The sequence below is a fragment of the Lytechinus pictus genome, chromosome 7 (assembly GCF_037042905.1).
Source record: "Lytechinus pictus isolate F3 Inbred chromosome 7, Lp3.0, whole genome shotgun sequence".
Lineage (NCBI taxonomy): Eukaryota > Metazoa > Echinodermata > Echinoidea > Temnopleuroida > Toxopneustidae > Lytechinus > Lytechinus pictus.
In genome coordinates, this window is record NC_087251.1 from 24,071,464 (window position 1) to 24,095,513 (window position 24,050).

Consider the following 24,050-nt stretch of genomic DNA (forward strand, 5'->3'; position numbering starts at 1 on the left):
TAATATTGACAACATGTTTAATCTCATATTAGCTTTATTCCAGTTTTTACTAACAATGTTATCGTATTTATAATCTATTAAATAAAAATAGAACATGAATACATCTCCAAAAATCATATCAGGATGGACTTACTAATTTATGTTTCTTTGCTTTGTAGTGCTTGCACAATTATAACACAAAATATGGTTCTTTGGAAAACTAAAGATCTAATGGGAATGGGGTTAGCTCCGAGATAATGTAAGGTCTCACTAGTGCCTATCCTCATTCATTTCATCATTATGTTAGAATTTGTATGTTTGATGATTTTAGAGGTTTGATCACAATGAATAATATTCCTCATGCATGTGGCCTTTAATGTGGATGTGGATTTCTAATGAAGAAGAAATCTGACCTCCACTATCTTCAGTAGATATCAAACTAGTTTCAAAATTGGCTCTGATAGAATAAGATACATGCTATTGAATTCTTGTTTAGTTAATAAGTTTTATATAAATCAGAGTCAGGGGCATGTTCACACCATTCACCGGCAGTATCATGTGTCGCCAAGTTGTCTATAGGAGACTCGACGACACTTCTCGCCTGTAAAAACATTGTAGATAGTCCGGTGTCCCAAGCTCAGCCAGTAAGAAGCCAAAACGGTTTATGCATAGCCGCAGCTATCACCAGAGGCATTCACCACGGAAATAATATTCACTCTAGAAGAAAAAAAGCAATTGAGCATTCGTAATCAATACTGCCACCTTTATTTTTCAGGGCGTATTTTAAGGAATGTGGGTGCACCTCGATGTCCAACTGTGGTAGGGGTACATGTTTTCATTAGAAATGGAATACGGGAGATCAATAAAAGCGCGTTTCAGGGGGTTTTGAGACATGGGACGTGGGATGGATTACGTGTGCAATATTAGCTTGTTCTTGGAACTAAGCTTCTGCCATAGGCCCCCTAGCTGGAGTAACGTTGTACTTATGCCGACGACGCGAGAAGAGGATTTTGAAGGCTTTAGACTTCATTGATGATGGTTGGCTTGGTGATTGGGTCATGTGATATGATCTCGGGATTGAAGAGTCATGTGACTGAGTGACAGGAGATTGAGTGCATTTTGCCACTTTCTCTCTATGTCTTTGGTTTCTGAGGTGTAGGGGTCTGTATCCAGGTACCGCACACCTGAGGTCTTGGAACAAGTAATAGAAGAAGTGCTGACAAAGTGATTCAATGTGACAAATAGCTATAGTATTTCTAGCCCAGATGACTCTATTTGATATGGTGCTTGAAAGCTCAGAGATAAATTTAGCGATCAAAAAAACCTTTAATACATTTTAGACAGACTACTATCATAGAGTTGTGATAATTAAAACAATTGATATTATACAATCAATTGGTTTATTTACCCCTATGTTTAAAATGGAAACATACTTTTTTTACCATGAAAATTATGGACATGGAGTTGTACATCATGACAAAAAACATTTGTGCAATTCTTTTCTATCAATTTTAGAATTAAATTGTGCTTTAAATAGAAGGCACAGTGATAAATTGTTTGTAAAAGATCATATAAACAATTGTTAATGAGATTGGTGACTTTTCTTGGGTCTGGAATTATGACTGTATTATTTGAAGGGAATGTTTTGTTACTATTTTTAGCTAGTTCTGTTTGCTGTAAATGTTTTTTTTTTTTAAATAGTGATGCATTCTCATCCCATTTATAAAGAGATCAACCATAACTCCATTATAACAAGTCACCTGTTCAGGTAATGTATCATGAAAAGCCACCCCTGCCAAAGTAATATACATATAAATTGGTCTTTACCGATGGGGAGTGATCTCTCTATTATTAGGAGTTGGCCCAATTATCAGTTGTTAGACCTTTTTATATTCAAATCCATAATTTCAAAGTTGAATTGTCAATTACAGTAGTGACGCAAATCATTGTTACATTTGAATTTCCTCTGTTGTCTCACAATATTCCAAAGATTGGGATCAAATATGGATAGATGAAAATGTTAAGAGATTTAAAAACGGATCAAAATGTCTCTGGTGTTCCATCAAGTCTAACAGAAGTTACATTCAGATCTTAATATCTCCTCATGGGGGATGAATTTGTATTGTATGTAAGTGTATGGATTATAGATAGAAATTCACATGTTCCCATATTCCTATAATTATCTACCTTAGAAGAAGGTCCTATGTATATCTACCTTCATCACATCTCACAAGCTCTTGCTGTAATCTCTTCAGTATCTTTACCTGTATTAATAATTGATAACCATATTTCATTTTGAAAGGGACACTCCCAAGTCATGGAATAAATGCACTCCAAATCTCTGGGAATGTAAACAGGTCTTTGTTGCACAAGGCTTTTCCCTTTTTTTACCTGCCTTGCTTTTCATTTGCAATTTGGGGGTAAAGTATTATTCTTCCATAATGGTGTATCGTGGAGAAAATTCCCTGCTGTATATGAACAGTAGTTTCTTAACACTTAAGTAAAGAAAATTAACACTTGAATGAATAAACAGATCTAGAGCTTTGGGTTTACCCTTCTGACTAAACTACATGCTTTACTGAAAAATTCAGTAAAACTTACAATGTACATTGACTATATGAAAAGTGTATAAAAATGCCTCCTTTTTAGAGTGAAAGCGGCCAGTTAACACCTCTTGTACCTCAGAAGATTGGTGTGTTTGAATGTCCTGGCCAGCATTCTCACCATTCATCATAGTAGAAAATAAACAGTATCGCAGCCATTGACTGGAGGCAGTATTCAGAGCATTTGTTTACATAGAGCATGCAGGGATGAGATGAATATTTGATGCATGGGTTTAAGGCAAGATAGCTCTCTAATGACCCAGATTTATTTCAAGTGCTACATGCACATTTATTTTCAGAACCTCAATGAAAATACCTCTTTATTTCTTTTTTGAGGAGGGTGGAAATTGTTGTTTTAACTGAGGCAATTCATCAGATTTATTGAAAAATATGACAATGAGATTACAATATTGAATAAAGTAGTGATGATACACATTAGAATGTTTAATTTTTTGAATAGATGTAAAATATAAATGATCTTCCCCTTTGTAAAATGACACTATGAATTCAGAAAATCAATATACATTTCAGTTTCAGATTATAAACCTCTGAAACTTATCATACATGTACAATATTTTGTGAAGAGGTATGTCAAAATATCTGATACAATTAATGTTTTGAAAATAAGTCATTATAAAGCCAATTTTGAATTCTATGTATTTCTGCCTATAGGTAGATTCAGAGGTTTTATAATGATAATATTTTATCATGTCTAGAATATTCTCTTCTAATTCAAATCATTGATTGTATTTTGGCATTTTTAACTCACCTTGCCCAAATGAGCAGATGAGTTTATGCCATTGCCCCTACTTCATAATTTCTTTTTTCCGATGTAAATTCTGTTTGTATTATATAGCATGAGATGGGGGATTTTTAATTCTTGCATAGAATTTTGAAAACTCATTAAATATGCTAATTTATGCACACTGTTTGAAAAAAGATTCAACTGATTTTTATTTTATTTTTGTTCAATTTTTTTCCAGGTGGTTTACAACTGTGATGACTTTATGTTGGAGCTTCTTGACTTGGCTTTCAATGGTAATGACTTTATTCAGATATTTGGTGATATCACCTTCACAACAGAAGATGTTGATGCCATTGACCCTATCACCTTCCTCACCGAGGAATCATTCCTTCTTCTTCCAAAGTGGATGGCAAAGGTAAGGCATAGTGAATGCTTTTATTCTGAGATATTTCTTTTCTCTGACCATACTCCTTAGAAGTGTTATGTAAACAATGCATGCATGTGACACAGCTTTGAATAATGAGCAAGAGTACATCAGCATGTGTTTGGCACGTCAGTGACAGAAAGTCATCATGGAATATAGTAACATTATGCCCTTATAACTCTCAAATCTTATTTATAGCTGAGGTTTATCTTCAAAAGTAACGGAAGGTGTGTGTGTGTGTGTGTGTGTGTTTGTGTGACTCAATGTGCATTTTTCATTACTTCCTGTCAATCTAAGAAAAAGCACGTTTGAATGTACAAGTAAAAAGTTGTTAAATAGGTAACTATAATGTTTTTTTGTCTTTTTAATGTCATTGATATTCATTGAATTTGAGAAGTAATACTTTCCTAATCATTAGTTTAGAGGTCTGTGTGGTAACAGATAGAGCTCTAGGAATAAAGATAATAAAATTTAGCTTTATTTTTTGCACTTCAATGTTATTTTAAATTTCTAAGTTTGCTGCTTTTCATTTTTATCATATAGGGGGCAAAATTTCTTCAATCATGTTAGAATCATGAGAACTTTGACCTTCTACTTGTTCCTCTTGTGGGTGAATTTCTATCCCTCTTTCTTGCCTCCAGGTTCATGCTATTGAACTTTAAACATGTGACTCCTATGTTAGTATTGGCAGGATTTTCTTGCATGTAATTTGGTTAACATGATCCGGCTATCTGTTATTGTTGCATCAAACAGTGTGCCAGCTTGTAGATGGGGGATTGTTAAACAGCCATCTGAAATTGCTTGCTCAGTCATAGAGATAAACACACACAGTCTGTAGGACATTGATTGAGTTTTAATTCCCCCCGAAAAAAACATTTTGGGTGGAATTGTGAGTTTAATTTTAATTTATTGAATGGGATTCAATCTTAATTCTTTAATCTCAATCTTCAATTTTATGCAAAGAGCATACTTTCATGATACTTGTACTTGTTTAATTGCCTCTTTTTGAAAATATTGGGGCTAAATGATTTTATTATTATGTGTAGTAATTTTTTAACACCAATGAGGCTAAACTTGGTTTATTATGATTTGATGCTCTCATTCTCCTCCAATTTTTAAATCTAACATGTGTTCAATATTTTCTGTTCATTGATTACATTAAGATTTTGTGGTTTTCACCCAATTTTTTTTTTCAAGACCACATCCAACACAGAATAAGTAAATGGAAAGATTTATGAAATTATCAAATTAGAAAGCTTATTTTCAAACTTACTAACCTGGATGTTTATTTGTGGGACTGAATGAAGCCAGTGAGGATGAGATGAGTTATGCCTAGCATTTGGACTCTGGATGAAAGGACTATCTTGTTACCCAGTGTTTATGTGCAGGCAAGGACCGATCCATTACCATCCTACTGCAGTCATGATAAATCAGGCTTTCAGCAGATTTACAGGTGCTATGAATGGAATTGCCTTTGAAGATGGAAAGAGATCCAGGGGGTGGGGTGGAAAGGAAAAAACTGAAGAGAAGGGAGATTTAAATTTAAAATTTGAAAACTTGGGTATGAATCAAATTAAAACTGATGATTATACAGTAATAAAGTTGATCATGATGCTACACTATGGGAATCAAGGGTAGATACTTGATCATTACATTAGAACATGAAGTAGGGATTCCTAAACATGCATGGCAAAATCAGCTGAGCTATAAGTGAAATATAAGCAGCAATAGGAGTAATGTAGGAAAATGTCATGGGATAAGATTGTATGTATCATGGTAAAAGAGAACCTCTCACAAAAACTCTTGATAACCAAAAGTCAAGGTCTTGAAGAAGAATAAGTGAGATAGTATCTATCATTCACCTGACTGATAGGCTTTATCAGGCTTTCAGTAAAGCCGACAGACAGAAGCGTGTCGGGAGGGCATTTCAAGGAGTGCAAATTCGGCGGGTATTACGAGGTCCATTTGCTTGATTTCCGTCAATCGGCGGCACCATCTCTCGCCTGTGTTGCCATGGTGATGGCATGGACGAAAGGCCTCTAGTTAGGCTACTTTGCTTTATTTGGAGGGCGTGGGCTGCATGCGCAACAGGATGAGTCTCTAAAGAATAACATCTTTGTCGATGACTTATTCAAGAAGAAGCAGCTTGAGTGACAGTTACTTTGTGTTGGCTCATATTATGAGATGTGTTTTTGTGTTTATTTTAGCAGTTTCCGTGCAAGATACGTGCTTGGGGAAAGCCAGAAAGAATGGGATGTGCAAAAGTGAAAGTAGACAAACCAATGAATGATGTTGATAATATCAGTCAAGTTTCATTAGTGGTTTTATTTATGTATCGCCATCTGTTTTACACTAATGTTAGATAATTTGTAGTCATATATCCTTCCATTTTTATGATTTAAAAAATTACTTGTTTAATTAGATTAGAATTTTTAAAACCATATTTAAAACTATTAATCTGGTTAGTTAGCTTATGAATACTTTGATTTAAGTACAACACATATTGTGCTTTAGCAATTATGTGGAAGCTATGAAAAGGGTAAAAAAATTTCGAGTAAACAAAATGTGGAAAGTAGGAATTCATTTGGTATTAGTAAATGATGATCTCATTGTTAATGTTTTATCTGTCTCTTTTTTTCTGTTCAATCTATATCTTTCTATCAATCTTTGTTGAACATGTTTGTTTGCATGACTTGCATGCTTTTCTAAAAAACGTTTTATATTAGACAATCATAGTGATTATGGCCGTACGCAGACATTTTTTGCTGGCGGGCAGGACGCATAAACTTTTTAGAAAAAAACTTGAAAGCGAGGGAGCAAAGCGACCGAGCTTGTCATTGTGGCACATTTTGTTAAGTGAAATTGTAAAAAAAAAATTCAGTAAAAAAAAATGGTAAGTCTTCAAAACTGCTCCCCCCCCCCCCTGCGTACAGCCATGATAGTGATTTATGAGATTTTCACTCGTATCTGCTTTAAGAGGAGTTTTCTCATATTTTTAATTCAAAGTATTCATAACAACTTATTAATGTTGGTTTGTTTTTTACTGGGAAGAGCCTATTGGATCATTTGAAAGGTGATTGATTTCTGGAAAAATGAAAATGTGGTTTATTTCATGCCTGGAACTTGTTTATGATGTGGTGATGTTCAGTCATTTTAACTCATCAACAATGATAGAATTTGAATGTAAATAAAGAAAATGAAACATAGCATGCTTATAGATGAATTTAATATGGTGGGCCTATATACTGATGATTAATTCAGTCAACTTGAGAAATGGTAGTATTGTTATACAGAATTGATGAATGTGCAGTTGTGCATTCAATCAACATTACAATACAATATATGATGTATAGCTCTCCCCGTGTTGTAATGGGTAATTCTAGTCCATCGCTCATTTTCAGAAGGCTTTTTCATTAAATAATTTGTATGGTAAAAGCTTTATGAGATACCCTCTTTATGATAAGGGACCACAAGTGTCATGTCATCCATAAATAACAAGATGGCTGTACTTGTTTGATTGTGTTACAGTTTAGAAAACGCAGAAAGTGTAGAAAATGCAGAAGGGTAAGTTTTTAAGCATGAAAAATATTCAGGATCCTTTACAAGAATTATTGCACCAATTGATGCAATGCTTCTTCCTTGTGAAGAAGGCATGCACTTTCTTCCTTAAAACTTTTCACTTTCTGCTTGAAAAATAGTGTCCTTCGGAATAAAGAGGTGGGCCGTTTCTTTTCTGACTATAGTAGAAATATTTCCATCAAGAATACAGGAAGTCGTAATATTAAATAAGTTATTTATTACAAAGCATTGTCAGGATCACATAAAACTTTAGAGCACTTAATTTTTTTTCCAGAAAAACAACAATCGCCATTGACACTAGAATCCACACACAAATCTATATAGAATTGGCTAGTGAATTAGTCATGCTTATATTTTAATGAAATTCTCAGAATCGTGTTTCAGTTCTTCTTTAATATTACCAATCACTTAGAAGTTTTCTTTTTTATAGTGGTAGTATAATGATATTTTTGAATGCCTTCCCTGGATAACACTCTTTAATCTTGAGCTAATGATTGGATGGTCTTCTTCGCACCTCGTCTGCTCCCAGCAGAAATTTGCCCATCCATCTTTCATCGAATTGTAATTGCAAACACCAACTGCCACTCTTTTCTCTTGGCATCAAGATCACAAAATATATAGTTTGTCTGCTAGTAATGTCAGTAGGTTTACCAAAGTATAGACGAAATGTTGTTATGTCTCTGCTTTTATTGATTATAATAGAACAATATGCTTAAATTTTATATTCATTAAAGAAGTTATAATGCTAATGATATGAGATTTTCCCCATCGGCAACACTTTTTTTTCTTTGGACTGAGGTTGAAAATTTTTCATTTCATGAGGAATAAAGGTATGACTAGCAACTACAAAGGGGAGGGGGTAGGCATGAAGTGCCTCATTCTGATAATCATTTGCAGAATTCACAGTTACAACATTCAACTTTTCTATGAAATAAGTTCAGAACTTTTATTCAGTGATATTAAAATAATGGATATGAAGTCTAAAGAATGAAAAGAATACTTGAGATATTCCATATTGGTTTAATGTGAAAGTGTACCAAACACTGCAAATGATAATATGTATCTGCTAAATATTATACATTTAACACCAAAGAACATCATCTGTACTTGTATAAATGTCAATTATTTAGAACATAAAGGAAATAAGATGTATTATGGTTTTCATCTGGAATTGAACTCTGTGTTGGTTCTGTTTGAGCCCTAATAAATTGTATATAATACAATCATACATCATATACAAAAATGTTGACTTTCAAATATTATTATATCTTGCATCAATTCTATAATGCTTAAACATTTATTTTTATATCATTTATCTTGTGTTATCATTTTGAGTATTTTGTTTCCAACTTGATTGAAAGTAAAAAAACACTTGTGGTTTTGATTTTTATTTTATCAGCTGAATAGTGCAAGTGATATCGCCCCCGGTCAGGGACAGGTAAACCAAGATGAATTGATCATTTTTGTTATTTTGCCTGGATTTTTAACAATTAACTCATTAAATCATGGAAAAAAACATTGGATTCTACATAACCCATCGAAAGAATGAATCATTTACTAAGTGACCATAGGGTGCTGAAAATATAACTTTTGTTCAATTAATATTGATATATAATTAACACATTGATGATGTTAATGATTAAATCTCACTCTCAAAAGCATGCAGCAACTGAAATTGTCTTTTCCTTGAATTTCTCACATTTTGAATATTTTAAAAAAAATCTCATGTAGAGATTCTTGATTTGTGTTAAGATTATGCACCATTTTTTCTGCATGGAGGAAAATTTCCTTTTTTATTTTTTCACCATTCACTGAGATTCCTATGATGTCCTTATAGATGATAAGTTTAATAAGGATATTTGCTGTTTTAGGTGTAGATATTGATTAATTACTTTTTAATTATTCATAAGCATGTATAATTGATATTTTCAGATAGCATGTCAAGAAGGTATTCTTTTATGATAGTGTTTTTGTGATGATTTCTTCAGATTTCTTTTGTATATAAATTTACCTAATTATTGATTTTTTTATCATTATGATTCAAATTTCTCTTTTATCTTCAAGAATATTAATTTAACTTTTGTTGTGTGTTGACATCTTTTTCAATCACTGAATGAATCATTGATAGACATTTTTGTCTCAAATCATTTTATCTTATTTACTTCTTGTTTATTTCTAATATTGCCAGTACTCTTGAGTTAAGTTTGATTTGCATGAAGCAAACCTCCAAATATGTGAAGGCAAATCGAGTACAGCCCATTTACACAGTTGCAAGGCAACTTTCAGAGAATGGCAGGTTCTGATATCATGTTAAGGCTTGGTCCCACTGCACTTACGGATGCAGAGAGGATGTAAAACGGAAAAGAATCTTGCCATCCATTGGAATACGTTACGTATCTGTTGTGTACTCTTTACAAATGTGTTTCATACGCTCTATATCCATCAAGCATCCGTCCACTGTTATTTCATTGAACACCCATTTTTGTCCATTGTCTGGAGCGGATGAAAAAGGATGGAGCCACGCCAAAATTTCGCTTGTCCGCTGTATCCGTTATGAATACGTTTTGTGTCCGTCGGCCAGTGAGACCAGGCATTTATGTTCTTGGAAACAGGTTCATATTACCTAATCTTGACAACAGTCAGGATCCCTGCCCCCATAAAAATCTAACAATATAAACCATGTGGATTTCTGATTTAAAAAATCATACCGAGATTACATATTACAGAATTTAAGGATTTGGTTCCAGCTGCTCTGTCTTACCTGAGAAGAAATTTTGCAAGGTGAATTTTGTATAGTCTGTGCAATTGGGGTATAGATTTGGGTTGAGGTATTTGCATTTATTGATTGTAATCTCTTGACTCTGCATCCCAGATTGAAATAACTAAGTTACACATTGGTTGTGTATATAGAGGATGTTCAAAAGGAAAAAGATAGAGTCAAAGTGATTACATTCCATTTTTGTGCATTTTTTTACTTTTTATATCTTATCTTGGAGTAGCATAATGAAAAACATTCACAGCCCAAATTTGGTAGTCAGTGGGGCCTGAGATATGATCATACAAATACCTTATTAGCCCCATTGAAAGTCAATGTATTATTGACCTGGTTCTAGACAATGTCTCCTCCAAAATAGGAAATGAAAAAAAAACAATGGAATGTGGAAAATCATGATGTCATATTTCAGTACTCAATTCTATCTGGTTGCAACTGCTCCATTACCCCCACCCCCTAATCCGTTATTCATCATGATACCATATCAGATGTTTAACCCATGTTGGTGTGAACAATCATGAATGCTATATCCTTCAACTCCTCTACATTCAGAGCTACCAACCCTCTAAATAACTCAACAAACCAAATCCATGCAAAACAGTAATAGCAGTTCACTGCACTATCGCAATCAGCGGCCAGATCCGTCTACATGCCAACAATTGGAGGCATATCGCATGTCCCGAACAAATGCCTTGATTGATGAAATATGACTTGAAACATGACTTCTGGTCAAAGATTTCTATGTCTATTTCAGGACCACGACACTTTGATCATTGTGAATGTCGTGCCATCTCAAATCCGCAAGGAGTAAGAAAATATCAAGGAGTATATTTCCCTCTTTGGCTAGTATGATCAGTATAACAGTTGTGTAATCATAATAATACCATTCTGACGTCATGTTTACAGCATTGTAGAGATCTTTAACAGCTATGTCTTGATGACAATTCGACATGTAGATGATAATGTGACTTTTGTCTACTCTTGTGTTATATTTCACTTGTGATATGGTATTTTTCTATTGTAGTGCCACATCTCAGATGTGAATATGATATTTTCACCAAAAATGCAATGGACTTGACAGTCATTTTAATATTTTTTCCCCAGTCACCAGGTCATTTAGATGATGTGTGTGTTCTATCCCACCGCTGCCACCAAATGTTTCATCACCATGTCCTCAAACCATCACTAGAGGTTTTTAGCAGATCAAGGAAAATTTTGAAATAATCACATTTAAATGCTATTTTAGAAGGTTGAAAGTGTAGTTGAATTTAACTTTTGATAGTGTGTTTGTAGTGCATTATCTCAGAAATTGAGACAGACTGCCAGTTCAAAATTACTTGACCATGTTTTTCATGTGTGTTTCATTAATGTTGACTTTGGACACATCGTTAAAATGGTGACAATGAAACAACAACAACAACAACAAAACCCCTCTCTGATTTGTCCTCTTCTTTCAATCAGCATATCAAACCCAATCTGTCTGAACTACAGTGTCATCACTTAGAAATCCCAGTACTAAAAAACACCCCATTAGCAATTCGGAGCACGATGAGCAAGAGAAAACGAGGAGCGGATCTTCGGCCTCTTAAACTAATTTTTGAATAATTGATGCGGCTGATGCATAATTTACAGGTCACACATGCTTTTGCAGTTCTCCAATATCAGTGAATAATTGAGAGTCTCTGTGTGTTGATATTGTCTGATGTATGGATGAATGCCTTAAATCTAGACTTCTGATATCCATCTCCCAGCTGAAATGACTGAAATTTATTTACAGTTGAAGAGATATGTATTAAATGACAGAGGTCAGACATTTGTTTGATTAAAATAAATTAATGAGAATCAACATGCGATAAAGCCTTGCAATATCTCCATTTTGGTTTTGACCTTAGAAAACAGATTTGTAAACGAAGGCACACGAATACCATTGAGTTTTTCTTAATTGTATTCAAGTGATATAGAAAATTATCTATAAAATCTTATCCAAAACTGCTTCAACTCTTGGGCAGGAATTACTGAGAAGTTCAGCCTTCAATTTTGTTTTCTGTATATTCATTTATTTTAGTTTTTGATTATTTGTAATATTTGATATTTCCAGCATTTTGTCATATTAAAATGCAATACTGCTTGTTACTGTTTTAGATGGTCTCTTATATCCATTGTGAAATTGAAGTTTTCTAGACAGTAAAAAATTGATGTAATGTAAATTTATATTTTTCCACTTTTTACAATAAATTTTGAAAGTTTCACAATTATAAGTCGACACAATGATTTCTTTGTAGGGGATACTGTAATTGCAAATAGATTTTAAAGCAGATTATGCCAACTGAATGATGTTTTAGAGATTTGCACTTGAGCTCCCTACATTAGATATGCTCTATGCACTGTAGATTCACTGTGACGATCATTAATCATACAACCATGATCCTATTTAGCATTCAACTCTGCTCTGATTTATTATTTTTCTTGGTGCTCTCTAGAATCTTGAACACATTAAAGTAGGTTGGACACTGACCCCAGCAACTGTGAACTATTTCAGTTGCAATATACTCTGCCTCTGAACTTGATTTTTGCCTTTGTGGACATATGGTATATTGAAAATGTGTATATCAAAGCTTCTCTATAAAATTACAGCTTAAGATATTTTGGGAAAACAGTTTCTTCTCAGTAATAGTATCTATATATTGCAGACACAATTATTCAGTACATTAATATTGTTTTTTTTTAACCAATTTACATACAGTGATATCATGAAAAAAAATTATTACCAACACTTCTTCATTCACAGAACAGATATACAGATATATAGAAGTACCAGTGTGTTGGCTCAGTTGGTAGAGCGTCCGTCTCACAACCGGGAGGTCGGGGGTTCAAACCCCGGCCACATCAGACCAAAAGACGTTAAAAGATTGGAGTTGCTGCTACTCTGTTTGGCGTTCAACGTTCAATAATCTATTGGGCAAAGCAAATTTTCGGAGTATTTCATTTCATGTCTATTTCGAACAATAAAATATGGATTTTCATGGTCATTTTTTTTTTCATATATCTATAATTTGGGGTCCATTATAAATCATTAATGTGATTAAAAATGCTGATCAAGTAATAGTTTGGAATGGACATTAAAAATAGAAGAAATTCACTGGATTTATGAAATATTCCTTTAATATTTGGAATAATAATATAATATTTGAAACTACTGTTTAGTCTGTTATTTTGATCTATGCCAGTTTTCTATGTTTTGTATTCCCACTATGATTCACAATCTGGTATTAACCAGTGATGCATAAAAAGCCTGGTGTATATTTGATGAAGGGCTGACCATAAAAATTGCCCATGTCATTAAACATTCAGCGGATTTATCCCAACATTGATCCCTGTGGGACCCCGCTCGGTTAGCTGAGCTGAGATGACTGGAAATTGGAACACAAAATGGTGGTCAGAATTTCAAACCATTTGGGATTAAGGGAGAAAGAGGAGATGAAGGGTAGAATAAAATGAAGTATGGTCGTGACAAGAATAGTATATAACTACCTTTGAAAGATGAATAGAAATTCAAAGCTTAATGGTCAATGAGGCTATGGGCAAATTGAATCTACAAATTGATATGAATAAATAAAGAACCGATTGTGAATATTTTAATATCTAATATAGACAATTCAGAGATATAATAGACAGTATTGAGGGCTTTGAACATGAATTGTGGAATGTGGAATGCATTCTGTCATTGCAAACAGGGACCAAATTCTTTCAGTCAAGAACTTAAATATACTTATCTGTGATTTGAATGTACCATATACTATGATGTGGATGCATCAAGAATTTTATTATTTTAGTTAAATCTTGATACCATTCCCACTGATATTCTTGAATTCAAATTAACTTTTGCTAATTGCAAATATTTGACTTCCTTTTTAGAATGATCATCCATTCAAGAAATGCTAACCAATTTAGTTTGAAATAAATCACCTTACATGGGTTTATTATTCACTGTTCCTTAAAGGGCTTGACTATCAAACATCAATTTCTTTCAACTCACTCTATTCCTGAAACATGGCCTCTTTTTAAAAAATTCAGCAGTGTATGGAACATGACAGCATTGTCACGCGGCAGCTATCACTGTCCTTATAGTGGGTCTTTGTAAGAAAGGTCGCTGTAACTTACGTTAATTGTGCCAGGGTGTTGGCAAAGCCTGCCCTCTTTGTACCGAGTATGAAGATGTGTTTAAGAAGTAATGGAAGGTGAAGGCCAGAACCTCCTCTGCAATTGATCTATGAATGAGAGGTCACAATCACAGCGAATATTTTAGGGGCTATAAGGGAAAGGTATAGGATGGAAATAACCCTGTCTGAATATGCCACTGATGCAGTTTGATTGTGTAAAGGTAGTCAGTCATGTGTGGACTATTCATTTATTATAAATTGACAAGACTGTAGTTCTCTGCCATCTCAGATAAACTATGCAAGTTCAGGCTTTGCTGGCTAATTACAGCCCCACCTTAAAACATTGCATGTCATATTGCATAGAGTTTGTTCAGTCTGATCTGGTAAGCAGTTTGTGAAAGACTACATATGATCAAGGAGTGGTCCTATCAGAAACGTGTCACACTGTCCACACCAAGTAATAGCTTCTGAGGTTTATCTCTGGGTAGTGTCTTTCTGATTCCTGTAGCCAGTGATATATTACTTGAACATCACCCACGCCTTGAGATATACAGGGTGCCTCAGCAAAAAGTTTTACCTCTCAGATCATGTTACCAGTATGTAGAGACTTTCATCAAGCAGTGGCCCTTTCCAGGATTAGACTCGCATTACAATCTTGATCTTGGACCATAAAGCCAAAGTCTGCAGATAGACAGAATGCCTCACAGATTGCAATAGCTTTTAATAAATGTTCTTGATACATCTTTATTGTACAAGGTGCTCTCTGTAAAGGTTCTGATGTTTTTTTTCCACTTTTGCATATTATACGTCTTTAGATATGTCATCCATGAAGAAGTAGTGTATTCTTAAGATAAATATTCTAGATCAAGTGATATTTCTTTCCTATCTTTTAGTGATGTAAAAATGAAAAATCATAGCCCTTGGTTAAACAGGATATCTTGGCAAAATATAATGCCATTCATAATCCATATGAAAATCATGATATATGAAATGAGGCAGTAACCAGTAAGTTGAATCATTCTGTGTCTAATTCAAATCTTTAAAGAATAATGGGCAGAATTCATTCATTTAATTATGAAATGTAAAGTTTGTTTTACAATGTACTTCTCAGGAATTGAGAATTTTCATATCATATAGTACTTTACAGTGATGTTCTATCCCCAGAAAAGTGATTTCTATGGATGTTATTTCCATTCATTGCATGATTACACTTAATTGATTATGCCATGTTATTTCAGTAATGTATAAATATTCAAATTTTCTGTAATTTCTCCCACATTTCATAGGATTTTACTTTACAGTGACTTTTGTACTTCACATGTCTGCATAGTTCTGTATGAATATGTACACTTTCAATTTCAATGACTTAACTCTCAGTTAATATCTCACTTTAACTTTATGAATATTTCTTCATAATTGGCATGATTAATTGCATGTAACCAACTTCAAAATTTTTATAGTATAGAATTTTTCTTAGGTTCTTTCCTTCATTCTGGGGTTTGCAATATTGTAAAATCATGTTGCATTCCTTGTCTATTGTTTAGCTAACAGAAGAAGAGAACTGCATACTGTAAGTTAGAATGTGATGACTGGATCTAAAACATTCTTCGGTTCAGTCGGTTAATTCTTTAATTTCACAGTATACATAATTGAAATCATGAACTCTTTCCACACTGCCTTACAAGACAAGCTGTCGTAGAGGCACCTTAAAAATGTTGATGCCATTTTTAGCCGTGGCTTTTTGCTAGAACCCCACTTTTCATTTTCTCCTTCAATCCTCTGATTCCTGCAGAGACGAAACAATGCTGGATCATATACCGGGGGGGGGGGCACTCAACCAAAAAAGTAGTAGGTATGTACCGCGGATGAGACAAAAAACGGGGGCCTTGGAGCGGGCTTATTGTAAAAAGGAGGGTCCTCGGAACGGGGTTCGGAACTACAATGTTTGTGAAAACGGGGGTCCTTGGAACGGGTTGTCTGCGTGTGAGTGCGTATGCATCCCTATGGAACGTGCATGCAGCTAGCCCGGCGGCACGGGCGCCGGGTGCGCTAGCGCAGAGGCGATGGTCGGACAGCGCTCTACAGCCGCTTTTCACAAAAATTGCGGTTCATTGTAGCAGATCAATGTGGACGGAACGGCGTAACAGAAAATATGTGAAGCTTTGGAGCGGATTTCTTTCTTCTTTTTTCTTGATAAGAAGAAAATGCTATGCTTTGGAGAGGCTTTCTTTGTTCTTTTTCTCAATAAGACAAAAATGCTATGCCTTGGAACGGAAATTTGAGTGTAAAAATGGGGGTCCCCTCCACGGCACATACCCACTATGCATTATATACTGAGTGCCCCCCCCCCCCCCCCCCGATCATATATCTGCTCTGAAAGCTTTAAAATCCATTTTGAGTTCAAGCTGCACATGTAATTTTTGTCAGAAATTTTCTGATGACATCAAAGATACTTTTCCGATGTTGTTTTTAGGTTTTAATATTTTAGGATAATCAGTTGTAGACACAATGCTATCTTATGCTTGGGATGTATCCCTCTTGTTCATGCATATTAACTTTCTCTTTATTTTATGTTTGAAATATGTTGTTTTTCTACTCCCTCAACATTATGGATTAGTGAGAGGGGTACTCCTCCTAGTTGTTATGTAACCCCATTCCTATGTAATTCACCCCACAGACTGAAGGCACTCTCTCGCTTAGCTTCCGTACCAACGAGCCATCAGGGGTGATCATGTACAACCGAGGTGCCGATCACATCACAGACTTCTTTGCTCTGGAGTTGTTGGATGGCCACTTGTACCTGGTTCTAGATCTAGGATCCGGAGCTATCCGCTATAGGGCCGATTCCCTTCCTCTCAACGATGGTCTCTGGCATTCTGTTGTGCTCTACAGACATCATAACAGAGGAACATTACAGGTAAACGTGTGATTGGTTATCAGTGATGACTTATTTGTCCATATGGTCCACCAATAACAATTTAGGTAAAGGTAAATGTGATGTGTACTTGTCAAAAGTGTGAGCCCCATTTAGCTATGGCTTTTTCCCACTCAGCAGTTGTTTCCTGCCAATTCTCCAATTCCTGGATCTGATGATAAATCTGGAATGCTTCATAAGATTCTGCATGTGGTTAAGCCTTGGACATTCCTGTAAGTTTTTTCATATGATATTACCCAAATTGGTATTAATATCATTAGACAGAGGACTTATTTTGACAAAAATTTTGCAGTGGAGAAGAGAAAACATTGACAAAAAGTGATAGATATTGATGTGTGTCATCAGGATAAGATATAAGTTATCATTCTCAAAGTGCTTTTCCCAATCCTTTTTGCTATTCCCAGATTGATAATCGAGACCCGGGCAAGTTTAACGTTGGAGGTACAAGTAAGCATCTCAATCTTGTGGATCATCTGGTGCTTGGAGGAATTGATTTTGAGAATGATTCAAACTTCTTACCAATGGACTTGTACAGCGGGGCGCTACGGAGGGGTTATGTGGGCTGCCTCAAGAACCTGGTCCTACAAGGGACAACTATTGATCTTCCAACTTATGCTATTGAACAATCTAATGGGAACGACATTGGAGTCTACTGTAGGTAGGTGTATACTTACATCTTGGAACTGAAAAAAATCTTGTATAGTCTGTTGCAGAAGACTAGAGTTTACATAAACTACAAAATCAAATGCATGTCCAATTGGAGGTAACGTTTGGGGTAATTGCAACTCTCCGCACCAGGCCTCTGGACTACTATGTTGTAATGTGTAAAAAGTAGATTATTGCAAAATCATGTTAAACAGTGTGAGGAGCTACCACATCTTGTCTAAAAATATTCAATAATCCATTGTTTTTCCCTCCCATTTTTGGGAACAATAATTTTCATTTCATGTGCTTTAATTGTTCATTGTGATTTTATTCGAAGAGTAACAGTCCCTATTATTTCTGTTTACTGGCGTTTAGAACATTTTTGTGTTTGTTTTCTTTTGCTATTGTCTGATAATTGAAAGAAAAGGAATTTAATTGGTGGTGAGCAAATACCTGGGCCCTCATTTTTTTTTCATTTGAAATGCACAAGAATGGTGCATTTGCAACCAGGAATATGATAATGATAAAGGGATAGGTGTTTTCTTTTGGAGTTTTGTTGAATGTCTTATAACCTAGTCTTTCTGATCTTTTGATGATGTAGGGAAGAAGAAGGGCAGTGCTCTAGCACACCCTGTAACCATGAAGGAACTTGCACGGAGGGCTGGAACAGGTTCATCTGTGATTGTCGTATAACTGGCTATACTGGAAAGACATGTGACGAAGGTAGGTTACCAAAGCAACCAAGTACATTCCACCATTCACTTTGGCTGGCATGTTTCTCACTTGCATCACTCTTAAACGCACTGCCTGTAGCTTTTATGAGCAGTCTGGGGAGTGTTCGTTACTGAGGTGCAAAAGCTGTCTAGACCCAGAAATGTTCTTATTAGAAAGGGAGATTCTATGTGCTGATAAGTTGGATAAAGTCTTATTCAAAACCCCTGAAAGATATACATCTAGATCTGGCAAACTTGCCTTGTATCTGGAATATACCACTCTCACATGTACTTTACATCAGCTTATAAGCAGCTACAAAATAAAAATGAAGTATCATGTGTAGAGGTTCTTTCCTTTTTTAAATCAAACTTATCTTATGATATTCCTCAAACTACTTTATGTTGAAATATCAACTTTTTGTTTTAAACATTCATTTATTTTAAAAAATCAAGTGAATCTATATGGACGATTTACTGAAATTGATTTTTTTTTCAAAACACATTAATTGTTCTATGAAATTAAACACTTGACATTAATACTCAAACTGCATATTGGAGGAAATCTTTTAAAATAAATTCTCACCTTGCACTTAGCCGAGCAGTGATATCCCAGACTCTGACAATATTGATGACAGCAAATCCTTTTTTTTTATCAAAGGTTTCTTGCTTGCTCTGCTCTTGCATTGAGATTGCCATATAATTTCCCTTTTGCAATATGAAAGTCAACATTTTTGCACTGCGTTTGTAACCATGGATGTTTTTTTAACAGGACAGAACATCTATGCATGGCATGTAGAATGAAGTTTGTAGTGTTTTGCAAAGTTTCTTGAAGATCACTGCTGTTAACCCACCTCATGATTCATTTGATATGGCCACTGAATGAAAATATATCCAGGCTATCTACATTCAAGAAGCCAAATCCCAAAACTTTTTTTTCAAAAAAAATTGAACTTTATTTTTATGCTGGAGACATAAAGAAAAGATCATAATGATTAAAAAGCTCAGACTTGTGTTTGAGACATTGATTCATAAAGAAGTGATTTTTTTTATGTTTAAGAAGAAAAACAGCTGGTTTAAAAATTATCCAAAAAAAATTCACTCGGCCTATGTAAAAGTATAAGACATAAATCTAATAAAAATACCATTCTTTAAATAAAAGTGAGTGCAGCAAGTACTTGGAAATTATTCATCCAAAATTTACTTATAACCTAAAAGCATATAACATCATTTGGATTCTGAGAAATTGCATAGATGCACCAACTTTCGCTTCAAATTGTATTTTCTTTATCTGTTCTCTATCTTAATCCCTTGAGCAATAGCACTTGCATGCTTAACGAATGCGCATCAAAGTATTGGTTTTAGTATAAACTGAGAACCACTCAAAGGGGATAAGTGTTGATAAGTTGGTGATTTCTACTTAGATTAGTATGTTGTTAGCAAAGGGTGTCATATTATGGGCCTGTCATGATTTTGTAAGATCAATTTGTAGTTGTTAATTGTAATAATTGCATAGAAGCTTATATGCACAACTTGACAGTTTGATTAAATATGAAGTGAATGAAATGGGTCAAAATGTTTTGGCAGCTCCACTTTTTAATGAACCTACCAAACTAAATGCTGTAATGTGGATGTGAACTGACTGTATCCATTCTCTCATCACTGTGTGAGTGATAAGATATTTATCTTTGTAAACTACCAATTAAATTCAATTAATTGCATTTTCTTCCTGAGGGCTGTATTTGCCAGATATCAGAATCCATCTTTGTTTTATCTAAAAATGTTTTTGAAATTGCAAGCTTCGGGCATATTATGACACCCTTTTCATTGACATTTCTTTAACATCTTATCTGTCTAATGACAAAAACTGTTAACATGCTTTCCAACTAACTTTCAAACTAATTAATTTTGTTTCCATATCCATATCCATTTCTGATACTGCTCATTCACTTTACATAACTCTCATTTAAGCATACATGAGCTTATATGTGAAATGGGTATTATTCATGCATTACATGAATTTATATGCTTGCTATTTGTATGGATGTCAAAATACAATATTCCTGAATTCCATAAAATAAGGGAAATGGGAATAAATGGGTCATTTTGGTATCATTTTGGGACATTCAAAAACTATTTATAAAATAGATTGCCCCATCAAAATATAGATGGCTTTTAAGAAATTGGCAAAGCTCAATCTTTTTCTTATCATACTAAATGTTTATGTTAAAAAAAAGGAACATTGATGATCCAAAACGATCTTGACTTGGAGTTAAATTAGATGAAGTAAAGTCAGTTGGAAAGACATTATTGTGTGTTTTGTGACTAACACAGTGTGTTCAGCTGTTAACATATGTACGTATTCAGACATCATTATCTCCTTAGTTTGTGCATCTTGACTAATCTTTTGCAGGCTCGTCTGTGAAATCTAACCTCTCTCTCATCTAACAGCATACTGTTTCTTCTCTCTGCTTGTCTGGTAGATATTTTACTGGAAGATCTCTTTTAAATTAAGAAAATGGCCCTTTGAACAAATTTCTTCAATATTATTTTCAATGCTACTATGATATTTATTTGGTAAATAAAAAAAAAATTAAGTCACCCTTGTTACTAGCCCATTAACTAATCAAGACAGATATAATCCTATGAAAGAAATACTTGCTTCTCCCTCTCTCTTCAAATTACTCTCATTTAGTTTTTTGAGATCTTCCAGTAAAGTATTAGGAATAGAATCTCCTTTTAGTCACTACCATCCATCCCAAATTTGCTGAATTAAAATCTTCTAACAATTCTCTGCTTGCTCCTACTCTTCCAAAAATTTGAATCCTCCTCCTCCTCCTCCTCTCCGATCATCCTCTCAACAATCTTCCCCTCCATTGCCGCATCACTTTCTCACGAAAAATCCTAACCTGCTCTGTTACTTGCTCTGTCTGCTTTTCATCAGTGTTCACCGAGGAAGGAGGTGAGTGTGGTACTAATATGGGTAAAAGTATTGAGGACTAGGATATATACTAACATCTAATTATAATTGAAATGGATGATGAAACAGAAAAGAGATAATTGTGTTGATTGTAGTAATGTAGGATAGAATTACCGATTTCTAACCCATTGTGAATGTGCATGAAAATTACAGATTTATCCCCCTCCTTGAACAATAGGTTCCCTACTCATACCTATGCCAGTTCATCTATCTATTTCACTTCAATTCTTATATTTCTTTTAATATTCTTTATACCACTATTTCTCCAAGTCTTTAAAAATCTATTCACCTTAAAGGGAAATAAGACTTCATCTTATAGGAACTTTAATTTTTGCGATTGTATTTTGGATTATTTTGTTATTTCTATTGCACTATTTTGTAGAAACACCTTTGCGCATTGTGCCAAGTACGTGAATATTTCAACATGAAATATTGAATATTTCAACATGAAATATTGAATATGAGCTGGTATCCTGTTGAGGGCGTTCTTGCATTGATTCCATGATTTTAGTCTTAACCCTTGAAATTTCAAAGCACCACCCTACTCCCACAGGCAAAGGGTTAACCATTTCATGATTTCAATTACAATTCTGGTCAGTGGTTTGAAGTGTCCTGATATAACCATTATAATTATGATGGAAGACCTAATGTGCAGTCAAGCAACTGATTGCCCCTTTGAATTATTGATGAGGTTTTATTGGAAGGTGGTGCTGTGTTTATAGTTAAACCAGGGAAATGCTGTGCACGACTGTCGTGTGTTCAACCAAAGGGATTAATTTATTCACTTCAGTAGAGAAATTGGTGAACCTTTTATTTCCATGTTAAAATTAGAGATGAAAATCACAGGAATCGTATGTAAAATTTGATGCAGAATTTTCAGAGCTTCATTTATTTGGGCTGTGACAATCCAAACAGTGCTATATATCATTGATTGAGAATTATGCTCTTGGCTCACATCAAGGCCAGAGAGTCAATGGATAAAACGTGTATTTTAATTTACTTCATTATTTATTGATACAAGAAGCTCTTTGATTTTAGTGTAGATTAAGAAAATTCCACAATGCATGAACTTTAGGCAAAACTCGTAAAAGAGTTTTGATTATTGAACAGGGTTCATTTTCCATTCTTTAAGACACTGGTGATAAGACCATGATGACCATCCTCTCTTTGTTGAATCTCTTCTTTACAGAGGTAGCACGACTGTCCTTCAATGGTAACCAGTACATGCGCATCACAGTATCGGCAAACTCGCGCAGCAAGGTTGAAGACATCTTCCTCAGGTTCCGCACTCGCTTCCCAGACGGCCTCCTGGTGGCCACCTCCTCTGATAACGTGATTGACATGCTGATGGTGGAGCTGAAGCAAGGATTGATACGGGTGATCACCAACTATGGTATTGGTCAGACGGTCATCACTGCAGGACACGGGCTGGATGACAATCGATGGCATGCTGTTCATGTCCAGCGGCGGGATGATCGTCTTATGGTCACTGTGGATAATACTGACAGAGCCGAAGGTAAGGGCCACTTTCTATTAAAGCTTTCTAAACTTATATTGTATCCATTTCTAGTTATGTATTGTTTATCTGGAAACTCCTACACTTGTACAAAATGCTATGATATGCATTCAATTTGGCTGGATTCTCTCTCATATATATTTTGTGTGTTTTTTTAATCATTATTATCCAAGACATTTCATTCATTTCAGTATAATGGATTATAAGGATGACAAAAAGAGAATGTTTCTGTAAATATCCATGTGATTATACCTGCTACTGAATGATGATCTCAATTATTTATATATCTGTCTTTGTGAGCTTTTCTTTACTTTTCTCTTTCTTTCAACAAATATTTTGAGATTTTTTTCCATTTAATTAAAATTTTGATAGTTGACAGGTAGTTCCAATACAAGATTTAATTTTTTGATGAAAGTCACTAAATGGCATCATATGTTATACACATAGCCCATAGAGCTCAGTGAGTTAAAGAAGGAATTCAAAGCCAAAATGAGAAAACATAATGATTGTGATCATGAATTACATTATAATGTTGTTGTATTATAAAGCCTGAATCTTCCTTAACCCTTTGTTTCCATCAAATTACTAGTACCTTTTTGAAAGTATTCATAAAGTACATCTACAAATTTCATTAATTATTTAGTTTTATATATTCCTCTACAAGATGGTTTAGTTTGATTAAACAGAAAATTCTGTTCAAACACTAACGAAGAGGAACTTTATATCATCAGCATACCAAAAGTTACTATTAGGAAAGTCTTCCATCCAACAAATGTGACAAGTCAATAAACCATCTCATGGCGATTACTCATTGTCAATTGATATACTTGGATAGAGTGTAGTATATCCTATGCATGATCCAAAAGGGAAAGATGAATATAACTATTTTATTATGGCTCATCTAAATGCTTTACAGGTTATTCTTTCATATGCATAATCTCTTAGTCATATCCCTGTCTATCTTCTCTTTCACTCTCATACAATTTCCATTTTGTTTCTTT

The 24,050-nt window shown here is 34.5% G+C and overlaps 1 protein-coding gene across 1 annotated transcript in view; it reads left to right on the forward strand.

Moving 5' to 3' along the window:
- Positions 1 to 24,050, forward strand: part of LOC129265367 (neurexin-3-like) — a 47,411-nt gene that overhangs the window by 2,589 nt on the left and 20,772 nt on the right. Inside the window, exons 2-8 of the mRNA XM_064101399.1 lie at positions 499 to 623; positions 3,566 to 3,742; positions 8,730 to 8,768; positions 16,941 to 17,180; positions 17,603 to 17,856; positions 18,445 to 18,566; positions 22,723 to 23,049. Of these exons, the coding sequence (XP_063957469.1) occupies positions 499 to 623; positions 3,566 to 3,742; positions 8,730 to 8,768; positions 16,941 to 17,180; positions 17,603 to 17,856; positions 18,445 to 18,566; positions 22,723 to 23,049 (1,284 nt within the window). The remainder of the gene's footprint in view (positions 1 to 498; positions 624 to 3,565; positions 3,743 to 8,729; positions 8,769 to 16,940; positions 17,181 to 17,602; positions 17,857 to 18,444; positions 18,567 to 22,722; positions 23,050 to 24,050) is intronic.